Source organism: Mustela nivalis (genome assembly GCF_964662115.1).
Source record: "Mustela nivalis genome assembly, chromosome: 5".
NCBI classification, from domain to species: domain Eukaryota; kingdom Metazoa; phylum Chordata; class Mammalia; order Carnivora; family Mustelidae; genus Mustela; species Mustela nivalis.
This window is the reverse complement of record NC_139024.1, coordinates 43,693,973-43,718,579: the sequence shown is the minus strand read 5'-3', so window position 1 is coordinate 43,718,579 and position 24,607 is coordinate 43,693,973. Positions and strand designations below refer to the sequence as shown.

Sequence of the window (24,607 nt, the reverse complement as noted above, 5' to 3'; positions counted from 1 at the left end):
TACCTGAGCTACCTGGCAACCACTCCACACTGCCGACTCACACTACATCTTACTTCTGAAATTAATTGTATAAAGGACTTGACCTTCGTCAATTCCACCTTGCTCATGTTAACTATCTGTTTCAGACTATCAGAATCTTTTCAGGTCCTGATATAATCACCCAGGGCATTTACCACTGGATGCAAACTCAAGTCACCAGACATTCTGAGGGCAGTCCAACTATGTCCTGATTTAAATCATTGTTAAAAATCAGAATGGAACCTATAGTGTACCACTATCTAGTATCTCTCCTTCCAAAATCTTTAACCTCTCTCCCTCCCCTTCTATGGCTGTGACCCTCATGGGCCTTTGTTCTCTTCATCCAAACTTCCTTCACTATTCTGTTATTTACATTATGTTACCCACACCAAGACTCAAAACTTTAATGGTATCATGTAACTTAGCCCAGTAGTCATAACAATTACCTTCTGGCACTAACTTCATACTAGCTTTATCTCCCATTACTCAGCAAAACACTGCTTCAACTACATTCACCTGTTTCCCTAAATATCCTGCTTGATCATCTTTATCAAGTTTTATAAAAACTCTTCTGTAACGAACTCAATACAATCTACCCCTTCATCACTGTTACCCTCTGAACAATGCATCTGCTTCCTCTTTCACTGTAGTCTGCCTCTCATGTTCCATAAAGTCAAGAACTGGATCAAACTACCTTGTACGTCCACAGAAGTCTTCCTATTAAGCACACTATTTGTTAAAATGCAACAGAATATCTTGTGGACCTGTCTTGTCACCTGCATTCATAAAAAATGGTTTTATAGATGCTACACCAGCATACATCAACTACTTTGGTAAATAAAACCATCACTGCCTATTAAAATTTTAACTTTTAATATGCAGATAGAGACCCATTAGTCCAGCATTTATAACATAAGCACTATCAGCATTTTCAGCAGAATATTTCTATTATCTAAGGAAAGTGATGGGCACTGGGGTCCAAGTGGCCCTGAGCTTCAATTCCAGGAGCACACCTTACAAAGATAATTACACACCTGCTGCCTACCATTCTTCCTGGTCTTTGTGACACCACCAAATACTACGTTTACTTCCGAGTATCTCCCCAGGACGAAGGGGAAAGCAATGCCCCCCAATTTATCCACAATAATCCCTACCACTGAATAAATAACTGCAAATAAAAGCTAGACGATCTTTAAATAGTATAACAATCCATAGCTAATATGGGAATGTTATAAATTCTTGAGTCATAAATAATAGATGAGAAGGCACTAGTGAGCCAGTCAGGTAGGTTATTTACCCAGCACCCACTGGATAAATATATAGTGGCACTGTTCTGAATGTCAGGGATATACAGAGGGAAAAAAAGCTTGTATCCTGGAGGAATAACCAAATAATTTACAAAACCAACAAACAATTTTAAATACATCTGAACATTCTATTTTATTGTGTTCAGGGCACTGTCATGGGGCAACTGGATGGTAAGCTGCTCAAGTCAGAAAAGGCCCTCTAAGACCTCCTTGGTAAGACAGCAGCCATGGTAACTGGAGGAGCCTTGGAAAAAAAAAAAACAGAGGGTAGCCTTGAGATGGAAATAGTCATAGTTTATGTGGGGGACAAAAAGACAAAGTATGGATGGAAGGGCAAAAAAAGAAAAAAGTAAGGAGAAACCTGATCGGATAGGGCCCTTTTGGAAGCCATCATTAAAGTTTTCAACATGGGAATGTTGTGATCTAACCTATGGTAAGAGTAAAGGGACAGTGGAAAGCAATGAATAGCAGGAGGGTTCTTCAAATGGTACCTTAAGACTTAGGTGGTAGCAATGAAGATAGATGCCAAAAACATTTTGGCAGTAGAAACAGGACTTATTTCCTGTGCTCCTTTTAACACTACCTAAACCACTACATAATTTAAAAGAATCAGGCTACCTGATGACATGACGTGTATTGCTGACTTAAACTGTTCTGTCTAGCCAAAGATAAGAACTTAAACTAAACAAACCTGGTATCACACTAAAGCTGTAGGGCATCCAGTAAGTCTCCCAAGCTATTTACTCTTCTGCAGAATAAATTCCAATTACTTTCAAAAATAAATCGAAGTAGTATTTAAAGGTAATAATGTAGCACCCTAGCACAGCTCCTGTGTCTTAACAAGCACTCAATAGATAACTATTTATTTACCTTTCCCAAGTTGAGATTTTGCTTCCCCTTTAGATCATCATCATTTAGGAAAAACATTTTTATTCCCCAAAATACAAAGCAAATATTGGCTGAAAACTGTGTCATTTAAAAAGTTTGCAGCTGCTTCTAAGTTCTTGCCCCTTTTTCAGCTGTTAGTACCAATCCACTTACAAGTAATTCAGACACAACATATATAAAAATTTAAAATCCACAACATTTATATATATTTTAGTAAACTCTACCCCTAACATGGGGCTCAAACTCATGACCCTGTGATCAAGTTACATGCTCTACCAACTAAGCCAGCCAGGCGTCCCAAAATCTGTAATTTTTAGCCTAGGTGGGGAAAACCATTACTGAATCATACCAAAAAATAAGATCAAAACCATAAAACTATCTTTACGTTTTAAGTAAGCTCTATGGGGGTGGCTGGGTGGCTCAGTTTAAGTGTCTGCCTTTGGCTTGGGTCATGATCCTAGTGTCCTGGGATTGATCCTCACATCAGGCTCCCTGCTTCTCCCTCTCCTTCCCCCTGCTTCTGTTCCCTCTCTTGCTGTCATATAAATAAATAAAATCTTTAAAGAAAAAAATAGGTAAACTCTATGTCTAACATGGGGCCTGAACTCATGACCCTGAAATCAAGAGTCACATGCTCTAATGACTGAGCCAGCCAGGCACCCCAATACATAAACTATCTTGACCTAAGGTATTCCTCAAGACACTCAAAGTACAGGAAAGCAAAAAGAAACTATGCTTCAATCCTGTCTGATCTATAAATAATGGCAAACAGGCATTTTTTTAACATATGATCATCTACAACTAGAATAACCATTCCAATATTTCACATAAAAATTCACTTTACAAAGAGGTATAATTCAAGTAAACTCTCATGATACATGTAGGATTAATTTTCAAAATATGCTCCTTTAAGGAACACATTTAGAAGAGTACTCATTTCCACAATAAATACAAAATAGCAAAAACCATCCTAATTAACTTTAATTCCGTGTTTCTCTAAAATGTTTCATTTCCTCAAAAGTCTAGTCCTCACTGTTACATTAAGGCAAATCTCCCAAATCTGTTATCACCAAAATCCTACCACAGTAAAGCATCCTTTTTAAAAAAAGCAATGATGATACATCCAATTCATCCCAGTGGATATACAACACTACCACTAAAAATATCTTTCAAAAAGCACCAAAATGCAAATCCTCCTAATTCTTCAGGCAGTAAATAAACTTGCTCCCAGATAGGGGCTCAAATCACAAACCCAGAAAAAAGTGTAAGGAAATACAAGAATTAGTTCCTAGATGAATCAAAATGGCTGTTTGGATACCTATGGAACTTTCTGCGTTACAGTTTAAAAACTTAACTATATTAACAAGAGCAATGCAATTTTGGACAATCTTTATTTGTTAAGCCAAGGCAACTGCCCAAACTGAAAATATTTCATAATGAGTTTTTAATGGCACTAAAAATCATGTTAGAATTAGATTATGTATCATCTTCCTCTAATGATGCACTTAAGGATTTTAGGAATCGTCCAGAAATAAATTTTAGTGAGGACCTACCATAATTACTCTATTTGGTAGCAAGAATTAAGTGTGCTACAAATGTTTAATGATTCCTTTAAAAATATTAATACACAAAAATCACCACTTATACACTAAATAACCATACTTATTAAACAGAATAAAAACTTTATGTAATACCAAGTAAATAAAATGGAACTGAAAACGTTAAATTCTGTACTTGCTTGTTGCAGTAAGGTATTTGTCTTCTCAATCGTTCTACATTTCTGTATTAAAACTTACCACTACTTTATTTACTACCTGATAAAAATGTTAATATGCTTTTATAAGTTAAATTGGATGATTCAAAAATATCTTTTCAGAATTCTAAAAGAAGTCCTTAATTTTACCTGAACTGCTTAAAACTTAAAATTTTGATGCCCAAAGATTACCACTGAATGATTAACTGTAACTATACCTGTTCTGAAATAGGAAGCATTCTTTAAAGGAGGAAAAAATCATGCAAGACTTAAAAAGAAATCATTTAATCCCTTTCTTTTTTTAAGACACTATGATCTCTCAAGTACCACTTTTCTAATGTAAAGTCTTTACATATTCAGTTATACACACCAATGGAGAGATTCAAGCAATATAAAAAGCAAAACATAAGTTGGTTCTTCTACTTATGGTATGCCTTAAAATGTGGAACATCTGAGTATGAGGAAGAAATAAAATTCAGGAGAAATCAATCTGGGATATTAAGTTTACTTGGAATTACCCATAAAATATGTAAGCCAAACAAGGCAAATTTAAGAAATAACTGCCAAAAAAAAAAAAAGAAAGAAAGAAAGAAAAGAAATAACTGCCTTAGTGAACCATTTACCAAAGTTCCTCCCCAGCTGTATTTTTTGGTACATCTCTTGCGTTGACCTTTGACATCTTCAATTATAAAACGTACAAATCATCTCAGTCACAAAACTTAATAAAACTAGTTTAAAGATGAATTATATAAACTATAATTTGAATCATTAACAAACTTCTTTAAAAGCTGGGAAAATTACTAGGTCCCCACACCGTCCATCTGGTATACTGAAATCAAATATTTAACTCAGTACAAAACCCTTTTTTTCATGAACTAAAAATTCATCATCATAAGGTCTTTGTGATGTATTTTAGAAAAAGGGATGGCCCAGGTACAGTCGGAATATAAAGGAGCCCTACCCTATATACTTATTTTCTGAAATGTTTTAACATTCCCATTAAAAAGCCATCACTAAGCCAGAGGTTTCAAAGAACCCATAACTCAAGAAATCTGACACATTACTTTATAGATCCTCAGTCCAATCAACCATACCTGCAAAGAATACTGCTACAATGAGTACACAAAGAGTGTAAAAGAAGTGACTTATTAGCAATTCCAAAACCATTTTAACTCTTATGCACAATAAGAAAAAACTTGGCTTTAATTAAAGATAGTGAATGTGGAGACTTTAGGAAGAAAAAACTTACCAGTTTAACAGCCTCCTGAGCTGCTTCTTTTGTACAAAAAGTGACAAACGCATAACCTCTATTGAGACCAGTGAGTGGATCCATCATTAGACGAAGATCCCATATCGGTCCAGCTTTCTCAAATAATGGAACAAGTTCATCCTCAAACAGATCTCTTGGGATCTTCCCCACAAATATCTGTAAATTAAACATGAAGTAAAAACCATGGAGAGTTTCTTTAGGAAACCAGATACCTGTGCATTTACTACAAAAGGTACAAGTTTTTAGTTTCTTTACCTCAGTGCCAACAGAAGGCTGCTGACCTGAATAAACGGAATCTGGAGGTGGTCCCCCATACTTCCTCTGTCCAGTGGTCACATCAAGTGTGTAGCCTGTTCTTTCCAAGAGTGCCTTGAAAAGTTCAAAAGTCATTAGTACATTTAATTCACAAGACCACACCCATGCATTTCACAGCTGAAAATCAATCTTGTTCAAATCTTTCCATTTACCTTGGCAACAATCCCTATAAACAGGTTTCTGGTATCTGGTTTCAGAATTTCTCCTTTAATGTACCCTGCAGTAGCTCTAATTTTTAGTGAAAATTTCAGGATCCTAATCAAATTATTTTCTGATCTTCAATTATTTAGCGTTTACTGAACAACACAAAATACTGATCCATCAACAACTTTTTAGACAGGGCCTATATCTACTCTGCTAATATCTCCTTAAAAGTTACTGCCCCTAATTTGGTTGAGTTTAACTCTCCCAGAGACGGAAGTGGGTAAGTTTCCTCTTCCCAAGTCTGGATTTCTAACTCAATAAATTCCCTATACCCCACACTTCTAATACATACTGCCATTCTGGTCATTTCACCAACCTTTGAACAAATTATACTCCCCAAACTAAGTCCAGAAACTTAGGAGTTACATGAAAAACCACCTCCTTAATGCACCTGACATTCAAGTGCCATACTTCACAGACAACATGGTTCATTCAGAATAAAGGAGAGCCAAAATCACTTGAAAACTATATAACTGCAACAGTGTGAAATGACTTCTACATTTTTATCTCCCTAAAAGCAAACTGTTAAAATTTAACACAACTCCTATTTACTAATCAGAGTGTTAGTTTCTCTTACCCCTTACTATAGGCAAAAAGTGTTAGAAGTGGTCCACTGCTAGCCTAAGAAAAAAAACAAGAATTATTCTCTTCCACCACCTCAGCCACAAAACACAAAACCCCTTTCTAAAGAATAAATTCTAATAATTAGCTGATAAATTCTGAAATAAAAACAAGCGGACACCAAACATAATGACCAATTTTATCAAAATGCTATTAAATGACTTGGGGTCACCTCAGTCTCTAGAAATGAAAATGACAAGACATTTTATACATCTACCTGAATAATATTAAATATCTGTGAAAAAAAATTATAATAAAAAAATTCCATTTCTAAACTCCCACAAACCACTACAGTATTTTCAGCAGTCTTTTTCTATTACACACAAATGTTTACTGAAGGATGCAACATTTGGTAACAAAAATAAACTGCAATCTACTATATTACTTTAACATAGATGAATCCATTAAATGGCTCATCTTCCCTTTTTCCCATATGTAATCCCTTTTTCTTTCACCTTCACCTTGTTTTTAACTATAATCTTTATTATGACCCAAATAATACCTTTATTATCAACTCCTAAGTAAAAGAAAACATCTCAATCCTATAAAAAATATCACTGTCTCTTCTTGCTGTAATTAAATCACACTAAAGCTTTAAGCCACTCTCTCCCAAAAATAGAACAGAAAGTCACATAAACTAAACTTTACATTTTAAATAAAATTTTAATAATCATAACTCCTAAAAGGACATTTAACTAGAACTGACATTACATTATATTACAATGGGCACAACTATACTCCATTTCTATGGAGAAAGTTAGATTTATAATTCAAACACAATTCACTCACAGCTAGACCTGTGAAAGCCTCAAATTTATGGATGACATTAACAGCTAACTCCTTATTCCAAGTTTCCCTCCTCCCATACCATTAAAACATCACTTAGCACCATTAATAACGGACTTAAACCATAACCTTTGGTTCAAGAGCACTAGTACACTGTATTAAGAGCACCAGATTAAAACTATTATGATCACTATGAACTAAAAACCAAAACAAAGATCAAAACCTAGCTGCATTTGAGTCCACTCACTGTTCTATGTGACCTTAATTAAAAAAAGAACTTCTACTCTAAGCCTGTTTCTTCATTTACATTTCCACACTAATCTATTTTATTGATAAAAGCTGCCTTTAGAAATGAACAAATTCGCCTTAAAATCAACAGTAATAGAAAAGAAAGAAGAAAGTATTAAAAATTCTAAAACCATTTAACTTGGGGTTTGAGAATTCTAAGAAAAACAGTCAACCATTAAATGTACACTGCCCTCCAGTATGAAGTGACCTGATGCCCTCCCATTTTTGTTCCACTGTCACTAATTTGGGCTTGCAGCTTTTCAGAAAACATTTAGAAATATGGCAGACATATTTAAGTGTTTTCTTAGCACTGATTTAAACCATAGCTCAGTAACAAGAGAAACTTAAAAGTGAGTTGTTGTAGAAACAGAAATAACTAAAGGCAGGAAACTTTTCAAAATAGTAATTTAAAAAGATTTAACAAATAATCTCATGATTATTAACTGTCAACATCTTGAAGAAACACACCCATTTCACATCCAAGAAGTATTCAGCAAAGCTAGAAGAAAGTTAAAAGAACTTTAAAACTGAAGGCAATTCTTAAAAAAGCTTTTAAAGGCATACCTTAATTTTTGCCTCATCTGGTCCTTTGCTAGAATCTGCTACTTTGGTCCCTTGTTTTTCTCTCTGCCTGTAAGTCTTCATGACTCCACATAAAAAGGCACTTTTGTTCTACAAAAGAATTTTCCAAACAGATTTAACTATTGTCTTAACTATATCTAATCAAATGGAACAAACTATATCAAAATTACTATTTTATTTATACTGAAATTAGCATTACCTGAACATGAGAGAGATCACTGTCTTTAAACTGCTGAAGAACTGCCAATGCACCGTCTTCATTGAATTCTTTTAAAGCTTCGATAGCTCTTTCATCTAAATCACTATGTGCAACCAGCCCTGGAGAAAAGAAAACTTAATTAGTTGTCAACTTTAATATTTTTGGAAACTTTTTTTTTTTTTAAGAGACCATGATTGCCAATACAGGTACATGCTTGCCAACTAAGAATTCTCCCATATCCCTTATCTATATAATGAGAAACACACATTCTTTAGTCATTTTGAACTGCACTCTCAACTAAATAAGGCCTCTCAACCACACTTGCAATAATGAATCAACTTCTTTTACATCATGTTCTGTGTCTAAGTCACTTAGTTCTTAAGGCTAAGTATTTCTACAATAAATATATAGGCTTACAAATCCTAAAATCAACCAACAAAGTACCAAGCATGACAACTGAACCTCTACTCAATTTCAAATACCACTAGAAAAAGCAACAGCCACACCAAGACAGACTACAAGTCTACAGTTACCGAGTACTTTAACAAGAATCCTACTATAAAAATACCCCAAAAAGTCACATGGCCTGTTCCCAACATTTTGCAGCTGTTGCTACCATCATATACTTATCCATCTGGCCAGCCAGTCTTTACCTCCTAACCCTTCCTTCTTCCCTCCCTCTATGCACCTTAACCTCTAGTTCACAACTATCACGACAGAGCAAAACTCTAGTTCCCACACTTATTGGAAACCACAAAAAGTTGCTATTTTAGCTCAAAGCCAGAAATCCAATAGAAAAATTTCATAATATAATTTTGCAAGTGTTAGTTCTTACCTGCAACGTAAATTTCATCTAGTTTTTCAGCAACTTTCTGTGGTAAACCAGCATCAAGCAATGTCTGAAAATTTTCTGAATGGATAACTGCAGAAGTAGTATCCATGGGCTCTTCAGTACCATTTCCATTAACATGTTCTGTAGCCATGTTTCCAGAGATCTGTTCAAACGCAATAAGCAAAATTAAACTAGGATCTTCAAAAAGGGTAGAAGAAATATAAGAGCCCCAATCTTTACTTTCTCTACCAATTTCTACACCAGCCAACCTGCACCTCCCTTTAAAGAAACCTTACAGTCACTATCGCCTGACAAGCCAGATTTGGAGCGTGGGGCACAGGAGGACAGATTCACTATGTTTTTCCTTAGCACCACCCCTGACTCACCTGCTAACACTCCCTAGGAAAAACCATATTACAAATGGAGCCCAATCAGCACGAGGACCAGCCAGCGTGCCACATGCAGCTGTGCCTGAACAGAAAATGAGGTGTGCAGAGAAAGCAAAGCTGGGCTTTTCTCTCTCCAAGGTAAACCCCCAAAGTGCGCGCTTTTCCCGCCTGCCGCTTATAGATCAGTAACAACAGCCAGCGAAGAACAAAGCGCTCACACAAGCTACCTTTCCACCACCCAATTTCTCCACCCTTCACCCCCGCACCCCAAAGCCCGCCCCCGACTCCGCACCCATAGCGGCAGCCTCACCGCTGCGGCCACCAGGAGCCCATTAGAAACACGTGCTCTGCGCCTTCAAATGTCCTACAACTTCCTTCAACGGAAACCCACCGAGTCCCAGGCCAAGACGACCATCACCGGCTCCCAACGTCAACCTGAAGCCAAGATCGGAGCCCCCAGAAGGCAGCAGCAGGACAACCTCGCCCCTTCACACCGAGGCCGCGGCGGCGCCAGGCCACAGGCTCTCCCCGCCCCCCCCCCCAGCGCCGCCGTCTCCGCCGTGACACATGGCTCTCTCCGCCCCGGGCGCCGGCGACCCCCAGTCGCCCGCCCGCCCAGCCGAGACGTGAGCCGCGGCGCGTGGTGCAAGCCCCCACCCCTCGCCCGCCCGTGCACTGACTGCGGCGCCGGAGCCAGCTGTCCCACCCCCGGCCCAAGGCCGGCAACCCAGCAGAGTGAGGGCGTTCCGCGAACTGCCTAACGCCCGCCGGACCGCAAGCACCACCCAAGCTTGCCGCGCGGCTGCGGGACGGGACCCGCTCCTCTCCGCCCACTCCCGCGCCGCGACGACGGCCACGACAGCACCAACTCCGCCGCCGCTCGCGGTCCGCGCGGGCCAAGGGGCCGCCTCCTCCCCGGAGCGCCGCAGACAAAGCCCGAACGGCGGCAGCACATGGAGAAGAGGAGGAAGTGGCGGCGCGGGCCGCGGCCTACTCTCAAGCAGCCCTAGTCAACGTGCTCCTCTCCCCCTTGGAATCCATTTTCCAGAAAAGCCGGTTTCTCCCCACACCTCCCTCCCCCAGCTCACTCCACAATGTCACGGTGCTCCCCTCCCAGACCCGGGTCCAAGCGGTCGTTACCTCCCCGTTGGGCTGCGGCGGAAGGATCCTGTCCGAGGAGATCGGGTTGCGGGAAACGCGTGCTCGCTGCTCCCTGTGTCCGGCGCGAGTGGAGCTGTTGTAAAATGGCGGCCGAAGCTCACGCCGCTGGCAGCAAACCCGATCCAGTTCCACTCGCCTCCGAGCGCGCTCCCGGTGCGCGCGCGCGCGCCCGCGTGACCCCCCCCTTCCCTCCCCTCCCTCGCGCGTCCGCTTCTCTCACTCACTCCCTCTGCCCCTGCCCTCCTCCAGCTCCTCCTTCTCCCCCTACCACCACCACCAGCCTCCGTCCGGCTCCTTTCTCGGCCTTTCTTTCTCCCCTCCCTACTCCTTTCCCCCACCACTCCCAGTGCCGTCCGCGGCCGCTCAAACACGAGTGGCCGCCTTTCCCCTCCTCGCTCGAAAGCTCGCTCACACCCTCCCTCCCTCGCTCGCTCGCTCTCTCGACTCCGTCCCCCAGTCCCAGCCGAGTCGGCTCCTCTCTTTCTCTCTCCCGCGCTGACGTGACGACGTAGTCTACGCCTCGGGACGCGCGCCCGCGGGCTCCGCCCCCACGCCCCGCCACCTCCCTAGCTCCTCACCTCCCGGGGGAGGGGGGCGCGAGACCCCGCCCTTCCGCTCCGGCGGCGACGGAGGGGCCGACAGTGAATGAAAGGCCCGCCCCTTCCCCTCCCGGCACTCCCCCTCCTGCTCTCCTCCGTGCGGGGCGGGCCGGCTCAGCGTGTCCCTCTCGTTCTCCTTTGTCAGGAGACAGGCATCTCCCCACCCCGCCCCGCCCCACCCCACCCCACCCCCACCGCAGCACCACGCGCACGCCACCCCCACCGAGCTCCCGTCCGCCCTATCCCCCGCCCCGTCCCGGGCCGGCGGGGCGGGGGGCGCGGAAAGCTACCGCAGATCCCGGAGGGCACCCACCGGTCCGTGCGCGCCCGGCCCCCGCCCCCGGCGCCGCGGCCGCGGAGCGGTTCCCGGCTGTGTCCACGCCGCCGCCGCCGCCCCGCGCTCTTCTCGCTCGGAAAGCTGCAGGCGCACGTGTCCCCCGGGGCGGGGCGAGGCAGACAATGGGCCGGCGGGGGGAGGGGAGTGGCGCGGAGACCTGTAGACCTTTGGTTAACCTAGACGGTGGGACTTGAGTGCGGGAGTCACTCTGGGAAAAGCAAGTCTCCCCGGCCGGACAATGGGACCTCTGGGGGCCCCGCGCCCACGCGGCTTCACTTTCGCGAAATCCTTGGGCGGAGGGAGGGGCGCCCGGGGCTCGGACGAGGAAACCCTGGCTGCTTTTGAGGGGAACCGGGCTGGCTCCAGTGGAGCCAGAAGCGACTCCAGCCGTGGGATGATACGAAAGCCAGATTTGGAAGCGAAACCGCCCGGTGGTGAAGAGTTGTGCAATAGTCTGTTTCAGTCTCTGGCCTTTTAAGCAGTTTAAGGGCTTCCTCAGAGCCCAGTTTGAGCAACTTGAAGCAGCACAAAAGCTGCGTGGTTAGGGCAACTGTGAAGAACATATCTGTGTTTCTTTTTTAAAAATCTTGGCAACTAAATCTTATGTGAAGTGACATTTCATTTGTAGCCATTTACTAGGTGTAAGAAAGACAAGACAAAGACATGAGAATTTCAATCGCCGTTGAGATACTAATTTTATCCAATTCAGCTGTAATAGAAGAGTGTCCTTTTGGTTAAAAACAAGCTTATTTTTAAGAGCTCACTGGTTCCCGAAATAAGCTCTGTGATGTGACAACAAACCAGTGGTTGGAGGAAAAGTTAGATGAGTGCTCTTGAAAGTGCTTAAGCACGTAAAATGTCAGATTATTTTCCAGAGGTAGCTGGATCAAAATATGAAATACTTGACCAAAGTACTATCTAGCCAATCTGTTCAGCAGAGATCTCACATTTCCACCACCTAACAATCCCTTACTATTTATTAAACATGTATCTGCTATGGTGTTCAGCTAATTCAGCAACAAGGATTTTAGCTCATAATCCAAAGGTACATAATGTTAAAAATGAAAAACAGCCCAAATGTTTACAAAAATAAAAATAGGGTAATACTATGAATTAAAAAATGAAAATTATGAATCTGAACCATTCAATGCTTTTTTTTTTTTTTTTTAGATTTTATTTATTCGTTTGACAGAAAGAGATCACAAGTAGGCGGAGAGGCAGGGAAGCAGGCTTCCCGCTAAGCAGAGGGCCTGATGTGGGGCTTGATCCCAGGACCCTGAAATCACGACCAGAGCTGAAGGCAGAGGCTTTAACCCAAGTTCCTTAAAAAAAAAAAAAAAAGGTACCTCGACCCCTATAGGCAATGTCTTCTACCAAGTACCCAAGACTCCCAAATTAAAATCTCTAGCTCTTCTCTGACCTCTAAATCGTTTGTCTAATCACCCCCTAAGTCTTTATGTGAAGTTTCAGGCCCTTCACAACATTTTTAAAAACTGATCCCATGATCTTCCTCTCAATCTTCTAACTCCAGAGTTCCCATCCCAATGAACATCACCCGCTTGAATCCAGGAGCATTCGCTGTGATCTAGAGAATAATACAAGACACTAACTTTTCCCTCTCCGTGCCATATCAGTTCACCAAAATCTTCACTGTGATCTAGAGAATAATACAAGACACTAACTTTTCCCTCTCCGTGCCATATCAGTTCACCAAAATCTTGTCAATTCTGTGTCCCTAATGTAACTCCACTTCTCTATATATTGTAGCTAGGGAACAAGTTGCCATCAACTACCACCTAGACTAATGATGTATAGCCTCCTGATTCATTCACCTTGCAGCTTTCCTAATGCATTTAAAACCCAAGAGTTTCCCCCTTCCTTCTCTTTTAATTGCAAATAAGACCCTGTGGAGCATCCACTTAAAACCCTTCATTAGTTTCCCATTTCCCTTAGAACAAAAGCAAAAATCTTTAGCTAGATCAACAAAGTCCTCCTTGATCTATCTGACCGGTCTCTCCAGCCACATTTCAGCCACTCTTTCAACCTCAGCTGGCTTTCTTTCAATTTTGGCATTTCTCAGGTTTGTGCACACTGAGGGCTTACAAAGAGAAGTGCCTGATACTCTAAACAGACCTGAGAAAAAAGCAATCAGCCATGCTCTCCGTTTGACACCTTTTTGAGTAAAACAATAGTATCATTTTCCTACTGATCTACAGAAAGAACTTGAGGCTTGGCTCTAAGAATTACTACCACACTGAAACGTAGGAATACTTACTAATACTAAAAAACAAACAAGCAAAACAAAAACAAAACAAAACAAAACCCCAAACATACAATAAAAGGAAAAAAAAAACATAGTAGATTGATTTAGTATGGTATATACATTGGGCTAGATTAAAATGTATCTGAAAGATCTGGCACAAGAAAGTGCTCGATGAGTATGTGTTCTTACTAGCTGAATCTTCTTTAGTACTTAGTACAAGATGCTTACTAAATATTTGCTGAATAAAACTGGAGAGTAACAGGCTGAGACCCAACCAACCTTGTTCTAATATCAGATCTGCTTTAAATGGATAGTGTGTGGTTAAATAAATCATTTTACTTCTTAGAATTTCTATTTCCCATCTATAAAATAAATTTATTGAAACATAATTTTTAAGATTTCTTTCAGCTCAAACATTTTATAATGTATAAAAAAACTCTCAAATCCTTTCTCTTTCATTACTTTAAAAATATTCAAATGTCCTGGGGCGCCTGGGTAGCTCAGTGGGTTAAGCCACTGCCTTCAGCTCAGGTCATGATCTCAGGGTCCTGGGATCGAGCCCCACATTGGGCTCTCTGCTAAGCAGGGAACTTGCTTCCCCCTCTCTCTCTACCTGCCTCTCTACCTACTTGTGATCTGTCAAATAAATAAATAAAATATTTTTTTAAAATATTCAAATGTCCTATTTGCCATTTAGGATCTTCCCCATTTGAATCCCAACTTCACTTTAAAGCAAAGTGGACTACAGTTCCTCTTATAAGGACCCTTTTTCCAAACAAAAGAAACATTAACAACAACAAAGATTGGTAATATCCAATTTCAGTATCATCCCTCACATAAATGTGGGAAACTCAACACACATTTAATGTTAGTAAGAAGATAAATTAAGGGGTGCCTGGGTGGCTCAGTGGGAAGCCTCTGCCTTCGGCTCAGGTCATGATCCCAGGGTTTTGGGATCGAGCCCCACATCAGGCTCTCTGCTCAGCGGGGAGCCTGCTTCCTCCTCTCTCTCTGTCTGTCTCTCTGCCTACCTGTGATCTCTGTCTGTCAAATAAATAAATAAAATCTTTAAAAAAAAAAAAGAAAGAAAAAGAAGACAAATTGGTAGAACAAAATAATTTGGCTGTCATGTTTACTCCAGTATTGTTTGTAATGCTGTATAGAAGTGTGCATATGTGTGTGTGTGTGTGCTTGAAATATATATAACCTAGGGGTGCCTGAGTGACCCAGTCATTAAGTGTCTGCCTTCAGCTCAGGTCATGATCTCAGCCTCCTGGGACTGAGCCCCACATCGGGCTCCCTGTTCAGTGGTGAGTCTGCTTCTCCTCTCCCTGCTGCTCTCCCTACTCATTCTCTCTTTCATTCTCTCTCTCTCAAATAAATAAATAAAATTAAAATATATATATGTATATATAACCTAAACATCCAGTAATAGGGTACTGATTGAATAAATTATAGTGCATTCACATAGTGGATTATTCTGGAGCCATTGAAAATAATGAAGTAGCTATCAATGCCCTAACATGGAAACATATTCAGGTTACATTCTTCAATTAAAAAAAAAAAAAAAGCCACCTACAGAACAACGTACAGTGTGACATTTATTCATTCAATTTAGCACCTTCTGTGTACTAATGTCCATGGTATGCACTAGACTTACAATGATGTACATCAAGATAGACATAGGTGATCACTGACTCATGAAGCTTGCAGGTCTGTATGTATGTGTATAACCAGGTAAGCATAGATATAAAGATTTTTGTTTCTATAGAAAATAATTATAATTATAGAGAAGGATGGTATGGTGGGAGATCATCACTTTTTACTTCATACACTTTTGTGATAGTTGTTACAATAAATATTTTATTTTTATTTTAGTTTATTTATGTTATTTGGGAGGGGTAGGGTGAGGGGCAGAGAGAAAGGGAGAGAGAATCCTAAGGAGGCCCAAGACTAGCATGGAGTCCAACATGGGGCTCCATTTCATGACCCTGAGATCATGACCTGAACTGAAATCCATAGTCAGACACTAAATCCACTGAGCCACCCAGGTGCCCCTAAATATGTGTTTTTAAAAAGTTTATTGTGCTCACTTTGGTAGTACATATACTAAAATTGGAATGATACAGAGAAGATTGGCATGGCCCCTGTGCAAGGATGACATGCAAATTCTTTTTTTTTTTTTAAAGATTTTATTTATTTATTTGACAGAGGGAGATTACATGTAGGCAGAGAGGCAGGCAGAGAGAAAGAGGAGGAAGCAGGCTCCCTGCTGAGCAGAGATGTGGGATGAAAGCTTGCTAAAATGAAGAATCTGAAAGAGGGTACCTGGCTGGCTTCGTGGGTACAGCATGTGACTCGATCCGAGGACCCTGGGATCATGACCTGAGCTGAAGGCAGTGGCTTAACCCATTGAGCCACCCAGGCGCCCCGACATGCAAATTCTTGAAGCATCCTATATTTTAAAAAATAAATTAAATTTTAAAAATTAAAAAAATAAAGTTAATTATTTATGTACCTCATTACTGTCCTTTCATCCACGAAGTAATGAAAAGGTTAATTTCATTGCAGTTAATAAAAGGCAGGCATATAAGCACACCTGTCTGAATTTTTTGTCATCCAAAATTCTTGCACTTAGTGCTACACTGTTTAGAAAAAAATCATATTTTCTTTGTTTCAATGTTTCCTAAACGTTCTTCAGTTACCATATATTACTGTGGTAATGGAGAGGGGACCCTAGAATTAATACGGGAAAAATCCACAATACTCCATCATTCTTTCCACAGAATCACGAAAACCTAGAGTCAAAAGAGACTGGAAGTTATTCAATTCCATGTTCCTAGTACTCAAGATTGTTTTTTGGAAAAAAAGAAAGAAATGGATTATTTTCCTCTTTTAAAAATTGGATTTTTTTTAACTTAAAAAAAGAGAGAAAGTTTTCTACAACATCTCTGACATCTTATCTTTATGGTAATTAAAAGGCTGATGTGTTAAAATTTAAAACATCTGCTTTGCAAAGACCTCACTAAAAGAATGAAAAGGAAATCTACAGATTGGGAGAAAATCTTTGCAAAGCACATATCTCCTAAAGGACTAATATCCAAAATATACAAAGGACTCTGGAGTGCCTGTCTGGCTTAGTCAGTGGAGCATGTGACTCTTGATCTTGGGGTTGTAAGTTCAAGCCCCATGTTGAATGTAGAGATTACTCAAAAACTAAGTAATTAATTAAAAATTTAAAAATCTTTTAAAAACTCACAAATATACAAAGAAATCTTAAAACTCAACAATAAGCAAAAACCCAAGTAAAAGATGAGCAAAAGACTTGAATAGATACCTCACCAAAAAAGATACACAAATGAGGGCCACCGGGGCCCTGGATTAGGCTCTCTGCTCTGTGGGAAGCCTGCCTCTCCCTCTCCCAGTTTCCCTGCTTGTATTCCCTCCCTTGCTGTCTCTCTCTCTCCATCAAATAAATAAAATCTTTTAAAAAGTGGCACCTGGGTGGCTCAGGGTTAAGCCGCTGCCTTCGGCTCAGGTCATGATCCCAGGATCCTGGGATCGAGTCCCACATCAGGCTCTCTGCTCAGCGGGGAACCTGTTTCTCCCCCCTTTCTCTTTCCCTGCCTGCCTCTCTGCCTACTTGTGATCTCTGTCTGTCAAATAAATAAATAAAATCTTGAAAAAAATCTTTTAAAAAGAAAAGGTATACAGATGAAGATAAGTCAATATCACATATCATTAGGGAATTACTAATTAAAATAGTAAAATACTACAACACACTTACTATAGCCAAAATCCAAATCACAGACAGTAAATGGTGGCAAGGATGTAGGGCAATAGAAACTTTTTTTATTTTTTAAGATATATTTATTTGAAAGAGAGAGAGAGAGACAAAGAGGGAGGGAGAGAGTACAAACAGGGAGAGGAGCAGAGGGAAAGGAAGAGAAACAGACTCCCTGGTAAGTGTGGAGCCTGACATAGCACTTGATCCCAGGACCCCAAGTTCATGACCTGAGCTGAAATTAAGAGTCAGAAGCTCAACCAACTGGCCACCCCAGGTGCCCTAGGTAACAGGAAGCTTTAATCATTGATAGTGGGAATGCAGAATGATATAGCCACTTTGGAGGACAGTCTGGAAGTTTCTCACAAAATTAAACATACTCCTACCATACGATTCAGCAGTTACATGCCTTGGTATTTACTCAAATGAGCTGATAACTTAAGTCCAAACCAAAACCAAAATAAAACAGAAGCACCAAAACAACAACAAAAAGCACATATGATGTTTTGTTTTGTTTTGTTTTGTTTTGTTTAGGGGAGGAGGGGTAGAGGGAGAGGGAGAGAGAGAATCCCAAGCAGACTCCATACCCAGCATGGAGCTCAGCATGGAGCCTGACACAGGCTCACAACTCTGAGATCATGACCTGAGCTGAAATCAAGAGTTGGACGCTTAACCAACTGAACCCCCAGGTTCCTCCAAAAATGCACATGATATTTAGAGCAACTTCATTCATATTATCAAAACTTGGAAGCAATCAAGATGTCCTTCAATAAATGAATGGATAAATAAACTTTGGTATTTATATAATGGAAAATTATTCTGTGCTATACAGAAATGAGCTACCAAGCCATGAAAAGACATGGAAAGATCTTAAATGCTTGTTGCTAAATGAAAGAAATCAATCTGAAAGGGCTGCAAACTATATGCCATTCTGGAAAAGGCAAAGCTATAGAAAAAGATCAGTGGTTGTAAAGAGTTCAGAAGGAGGGAGAGATAGATAACTAGGTGGAACATAAGGAATTTTTAGGGCAGTGAAATTATTCTATATGATACTATAATGGTTAATACAGGTCATTATACATTTGTCAAAACTCATACAATATACTGAATAAAAGGTGAACACTAATGTTAACTGTGGACTTTAGTTAATAATAATGTATCAATATTGGTTTGTCAATGGTAACAAATGTACCAATTATCACACAATGTTAACACTGGGGTAGAGGAGAACTGGGGGAGTGAGTATATGGAAACTATTTTCCTTAAATCTAAAAATGCTCTTAAAAATAAACTCTATTAATTAAAAATATCAATGTTTTAAATATACTTGGAATTCTAGACATTCTTTCATTGTTTTTAGCTTTCTTTTATTTGCTTTTTTTTTTTTTTTTAATTAGAAGTCCAATCTCAGGGGCACCTTGCTGGCTCTTGATCATGTGATCTCAAGAACATGTGACTCTTGATCTCAGGATTGTGAGTTTGAGCCCCACATTGGGCATAGAGATAACTTAAATTAAGAAAAATAACTTCTAAAAAGTATAGTCTCATTTTAGCTGCTGGCACTTAAATTTTATAATGAAAGTGATGGATTAAATTATAAGAAGCCGCAGAATTTATGCAAGTAACTAAAAAGAGAAAGAATTAGGCACACATAAACCATAATGGTTTTATCAAAGTATTCCCACTCTATTTCGAATGGAGTCCCAGACTACAAGCAATCTTTGGTTGTTCCGATTTTCATGATGAATGAGGGCACAAAAGAGGAAAATAGAACGGTAAGTCTCATACTGAACATGTCCATCATGGTGTGTCTCAAAGTTCTTTTCAAAGGTAACCTTACCCAAAGTCCCTGATAAGGGAGCAGCCTAGGCTGTCAGAGTTTTACTCTGTAACACCACTCATCCTTGTCTTGCCAGAATTTGCTAAACCACCATCAGGCACCAGACTGTTCTTAGAGAAAAACCAGAGAGTCAGTGTTGTGAGGAAGGAGTTAGAGCTGGGCTACGAGAGATGTCAAACTAAAATTATAAAAAAACAAAAACCATAAATAAGAAGCTGGAGGAATCCACTCACTACATTCATCGTTCCACAAACACATTCTGAGTACCAATTATGTGCCAGGCACCGAATTACGTTCTGGGTGAATAAAGTAGAAAATCCCTCTTGCCTTCATGGAAACCATAGCTAAGTGAGGAAAATAAACAACAACAACAACAAAAAAAAAAACAAGCAAACAAAACATTTATAAAATGTGATAAATTCAAAGAAGAAATTAACATAATAGAGTGTTACAGAATAGGAGGACCTACTTGGGCTGGTCAAGGAAGGCCTTTCTAAGGAAGTGATGTATAAACTAAGACCCGAAAGAGTAAACCACGGAACATGAAGAATAAAGGAGAGCTGGAGGAACATTTCAATCAGAATGAATAGTGTATGTGAAAACACTGAGAGGAGAAAGAGCTTGGCCTTTATTGAAAGGAAGCTACTGTGTCTGGAGTATATTTGGTAAGGGAGGTAGTGGCTCAAGATGAGTTTGGAGAAGTTAGCAGGAGTGGAGCCAAATTACACAGAACTGTGTGAGTTAGTGCAATGGGAAGCCACTGAAATTTTTCATAAATTTAAAATTAGTATTTAGAAACAGAATTGATATTGGGGGTTGATGATGGAGATGGAACCAGGTAAAAGATGAAGTTACTTGGACAAGAGTATTGCAGAGGAAATAGAAAAGAGGTGGGCATATTCAACAATATATTTTGTACCAAGTTTGCCAAGGACTCAGTAGGGGACTGAAAGTAGGGAGTTAAGGTGGAAATTGATGGACGTTGATGCTATTTTTTGAGTTGAGGAATTCTGAGAGAATAAGATTTCAGGAGTGTGTCAAGAATCAGCAAAGCAGAACCACTACGAATATTACAAAATGAATTTATTATAGGAATAAGAATTAATATGATGAGAGAAGCTAAGAAATCAATGGTTCAAAAGGGAAAGTTGGAGAATGAGAGCGACTCACTAACCAGCCCTCCTGAAACTTGGGTGAATAAGGGAAACCTTGTAGGAGAATCTGGGACCATGAAGGAGAACTAGTAAAGAGCTATATAGGGAAGGCTGTTCTGTGGCTGGTGGCAGGCCTGGAGTTACTGTTGGTTAGCAGGATTAACAGTTGAGAAGAAGATCTAGGTGCAGACCAAGAGAGGCAGAGACTAAGCTGAAGCCACACAGCACCATTACATCTGTTTTTCACTACATTTAACCATTAATTCAGACAAATTTTTATTACTACAATTTAATAGTATTTAATGTTTAAAGTAATATCTACACCCAACATGAGGTTTGAACTCACACCCTGCTATCAAGAGTCACATGCTCTACCAATTGAACTAGCCATGCACCCCTCTTTGTTTTCTTTTAATCTAGAACCAAACTGTCTAATCCAAAGCCACTAGCCACATATGGCTATTCAACTTAAATTAATTAAACTGAATAAAACCTAAAATTTAGTTCCTAGTCACAGTAGCTTCTTATCAAGTGTTCAATAGCCACCAGTGGCTAGTGACTATGATTTTGGATAGCACAGATACAGAACATTTCCATCACTACAGAATGTTCTACCAGATATCATTAATCTAGAACAATCTACTTGCATTTCCAATTATCTTGTTATAAAAGTATTTAGGGGCCCCTGGGAGTTGCAGTCTGTTAAGCAACTGACTCTTCGTTTCTACCTGGTCATGATCGCAGGGTCCTGGGATCCACAGTTGGGCTCTGTACTCTGTGAGAAATGTGCTAGAGATAATTTCCCTCTCTCCCTCCACTCTTCTCCCCACTTGAGTGGTGCTCTCTCTCTCTCTCTCTAAAATAAAAAAATAAAATCTTTAAAAAAGAAAAGGTGTTCAAAGCCATGTTAATGGATACAATCACTGAGGTAGAAGAGTAGGAAGAGAATGAGGACAGGAAATCTAAGCATTAAGTCCTGGTAAAGCCCAATTTATAGAGAATAAGTAAAGACAGAGCAACCTGTAAAGGAAGAATGAGATGAAACGGCCAGAACAGTAGAAGAAAAAACAAGAGTGTGAGGTTTCAGTAAGAGAGGAGGGTATTTAAGGAAGTGGAAAGAATCAATTATGTTGAATCAATGTGGTTAAGAGCTTAGGGTAAGACTGGAACAGAAACGGGATCTTAAGCAGAGCAGTTTCATTAACAACGTAAGGGTGAGAGCCAGCAAGGAGCTAGTGGGAGGGAGGTGGAGGCAGGGTATCTGGACCGCTTTTTCAAGACCTTTGAGAAAGGGGCCAGAAAGATGCATGGTTGCTTAAGGAAGATTTAAGTTCAACACAGGGCTTGTTGTTGTTATTGTTTGCCTTGTTTGGTTTGCTTGTTTTGGTTTTTAGGATGGGAGAAGCATATTTATATACCTGTGGATAAAATACAACAACAACAACAAAAAGGTTGAAGATGCAGGAGAGAGAGGAGCTGAACAAAGGAGTAAGGCTTCTGAGAAGATAAGTGTGAAGAGAATGGATGTAAATTGTAGAGAGAGGGACTAGGCCAATGGGAAGCAGGAGAAAAATAGAGCAAAAATTCAGACATAGGGAAAGATATTCTGAAAAAGAAAGGCCACACAGCAAGAGAAGAGACACAGAGTCCCTTTAGCCTCCTGGGTTCTATTGTCCCTCTAGGTCCAATTCCTGTGACTCCTAACTGGACAATCATTCCATCACTGAGTCTCAGATTCCTCAGTCTCTTCCCCAATGCTCACCCCTCTCCCACGTATTAAAATAACAATCTATTTGGCTAAATTGAGTTCCTTAATCAAGGACAAAAGGACCCAACTTGAACATACCATTTAAAACTGAACAATTGGGACGCCTGGGTGGCTCAGTTGGTTGGACGACTGCCTTCGGCTCAGGTCATGATCCTAGAGTCCCGGGATCGAGTCCTGCATCAGACTCCCAGCTCCATGGGGGGTCTGCTTCTCTCTCTGACCTTCTCCTCTCTCACCTTCTCACTCTCTCTCTCTCAAGTAAATAAAAAAAATAAATAAATAAAACTGAACAATTTACATGAATCAATTGCATCACTTTGTCTATTTCTTCATCATAGCTGATAAAATGTGACCTAATTGACTAGTTTTTCTTTCCTTGTATATGCATAATGATTTGTGAAGTGGTTGAAAGACCAGCAAGAAAAGTGTAGGGATTTAAATGTCCTAGGTAGGGATGCCTGGGTGGCTCAGTTGGTTAAGCAGCTGCCTTCGGCTCAGGTCATGATCCCAGCATCCTGGGATCGAGTCCCACATCGGGCTCCTTGCTTGGCAGGGAGCCTGCTTCTTCCTCTGCCTCTGACTGCCATTCTGTCTGCCTGTGCTCGCTCTCTTTACCTCTCTCTGACAAATAAATAAAATCTTTTAAAAAAATAATAAATAAATAAATGTCCTAGGTAACTGGTCACAGAATCTTCCAAGAAAAGAAAGATCATCCTATAGTTTATCAGAGAGGTAACTTGTATATCTTCAGCTTTGTATATATTTTAAATATATTTATTGTCTTTTCTTATAAAAAATAATGTATGCTTTTAATAAAACTTCAACCATCATATAAATATATGAAGTAGAAATAAGTCCTAGAACTTCATTGCCAGGGATGATTACTATACAAAAATACAATCTTCTGATTTTTATCTCTCCACACTTTATCTTAGCCAAAAGGCAGAGAAGCGATGACTTTTATCTCTCCAGATACTAATATTGTATTTATATATTTGACAATAATAGTTTCATATGATATATAATTTTACTAATACAATATACTTTTTCACTTAATATGTATATTTTAGACACCTTTACTGACTTTTCACAATCATCATTAATTATTGTATTGTTATACTCTTACAATAATAAACATACTGTTATACTTCCTTCAACTGACTGATAGAATTTCAACATATAAAGCATATGGTATTTTACTAAAGGAACATCTAAAATCCTTGCCTTATATTAAGAAATTTAAAAATATCAAAATGACAAGCCTTGTTCACATTACTAATGTAGTTAATCTGATTAAAGATCATCGTAATGTATATGACTGCTGGTCATTGGTTACACACAAGTTCAGAGACACCTTGAATTCTTTTGAAGTCGGCATTTGACAAGTCAGTCTTCCACAGGCTAAAGCTGAAATGTAATAATCTAATAGCAGATTTTAGCCTAATCCCAAAGCTAAAGCCAAATTTCAGTGTAGTATGTATAGCAAAAGGTATAGACTTGCAGCCAAAGCTGCAATTATAGGCAAATTTATGATTTCAAATATTTTTCACTTTGGAAAAATTAGAATGAAAATAAATACTACACATAACATTCCAATCAGAAATTCAGAACTATGAAATAACGTAAGGTAAAATTTTAAAAGGAAAAATGAGGAAAAACAGAAAAAAATTAATTGAAAACTAAGAAAAGAATGTAATTGATTTATATACCTCCAAATTATTTTTCCTCCTAAAGAACCAGTAATGCAGACAAAAGGCAGCAGGTTAATTGAGGAAAGAGGGTGAAAACACAATTCAGAAAATTAAGAATAATAATACAATGGCTGGAACAAGATTTTTTTTAAAATCATGTCTATTTTGGGGTGCCTGGCTGGCTCAGCTGGTGGCTGTTGTGACTCTTGATCTTGGGGTTGGTTGTAAGATCAAGCCCCACAATGGGTATAGAGATTATTTAAAAAAAAAAAAATCTAGGGCCTCCTTGAGCTGGCCCCAGCCCCCGTGCCAGGCCAGGCCTCTGTCCCAGCACTGAGATGTCTTATAGAGCCACAGGCTATCATTCTGGCTTCTCACTGGAAGTTCACCATTGTTGGAAGACCTCACAATACAGAGAAAAGTGCCCCAGCTTTGAGGACATTTGAACTGAGTTTGAGCCCCGCTTGACCATAGTTGCACAACTACCTGGCCTTTCTGACTGTTTCCACACCCATAAAATGGGGGCTGAAATCCCCCCACCTTGAGTGAAGATTAAAA

General features: G+C 39.9%; 1 protein-coding gene across 15 annotated transcripts in view; it reads right to left on the bottom strand.

Moving 5' to 3' along the window:
• The window catches only part of SYNCRIP (synaptotagmin binding cytoplasmic RNA interacting protein), a 31,610-nt gene extending 19,950 nt beyond the window's left edge, over window positions 1-11,660 (bottom strand). For 3 of the 15 annotated variants that reach the window (XR_014311778.1, XR_014311779.1, XM_082730640.1), the window contains exons 1-6: window positions 10,593-11,115; window positions 9,067-9,226; window positions 8,232-8,350; window positions 8,015-8,122; window positions 5,492-5,605; window positions 5,216-5,392 (exon numbers count right to left, since the gene is read on the bottom strand). Coding sequence is in view for 12 of the 15 variants with exons in the window: in XM_082730640.1 (XP_082586766.1) it covers window positions 5,216-5,392; window positions 5,492-5,605; window positions 8,015-8,122; window positions 8,232-8,350; window positions 9,067-9,214 (666 nt within the window). In the remaining 3 variants the exon portion in view is untranslated. Of the gene's footprint in view, window positions 1-5,215; window positions 5,606-8,014; window positions 8,123-8,231; window positions 8,351-9,066; window positions 9,227-10,592; window positions 11,136-11,525 lie in introns of those variants that run through there. The other 12 variants (XM_082730642.1, XM_082730643.1, XM_082730635.1 and 9 more) reach the window with 8 other exon arrangements.
• Window positions 11,661-24,607: the final 12,947 nt, after the last annotated feature.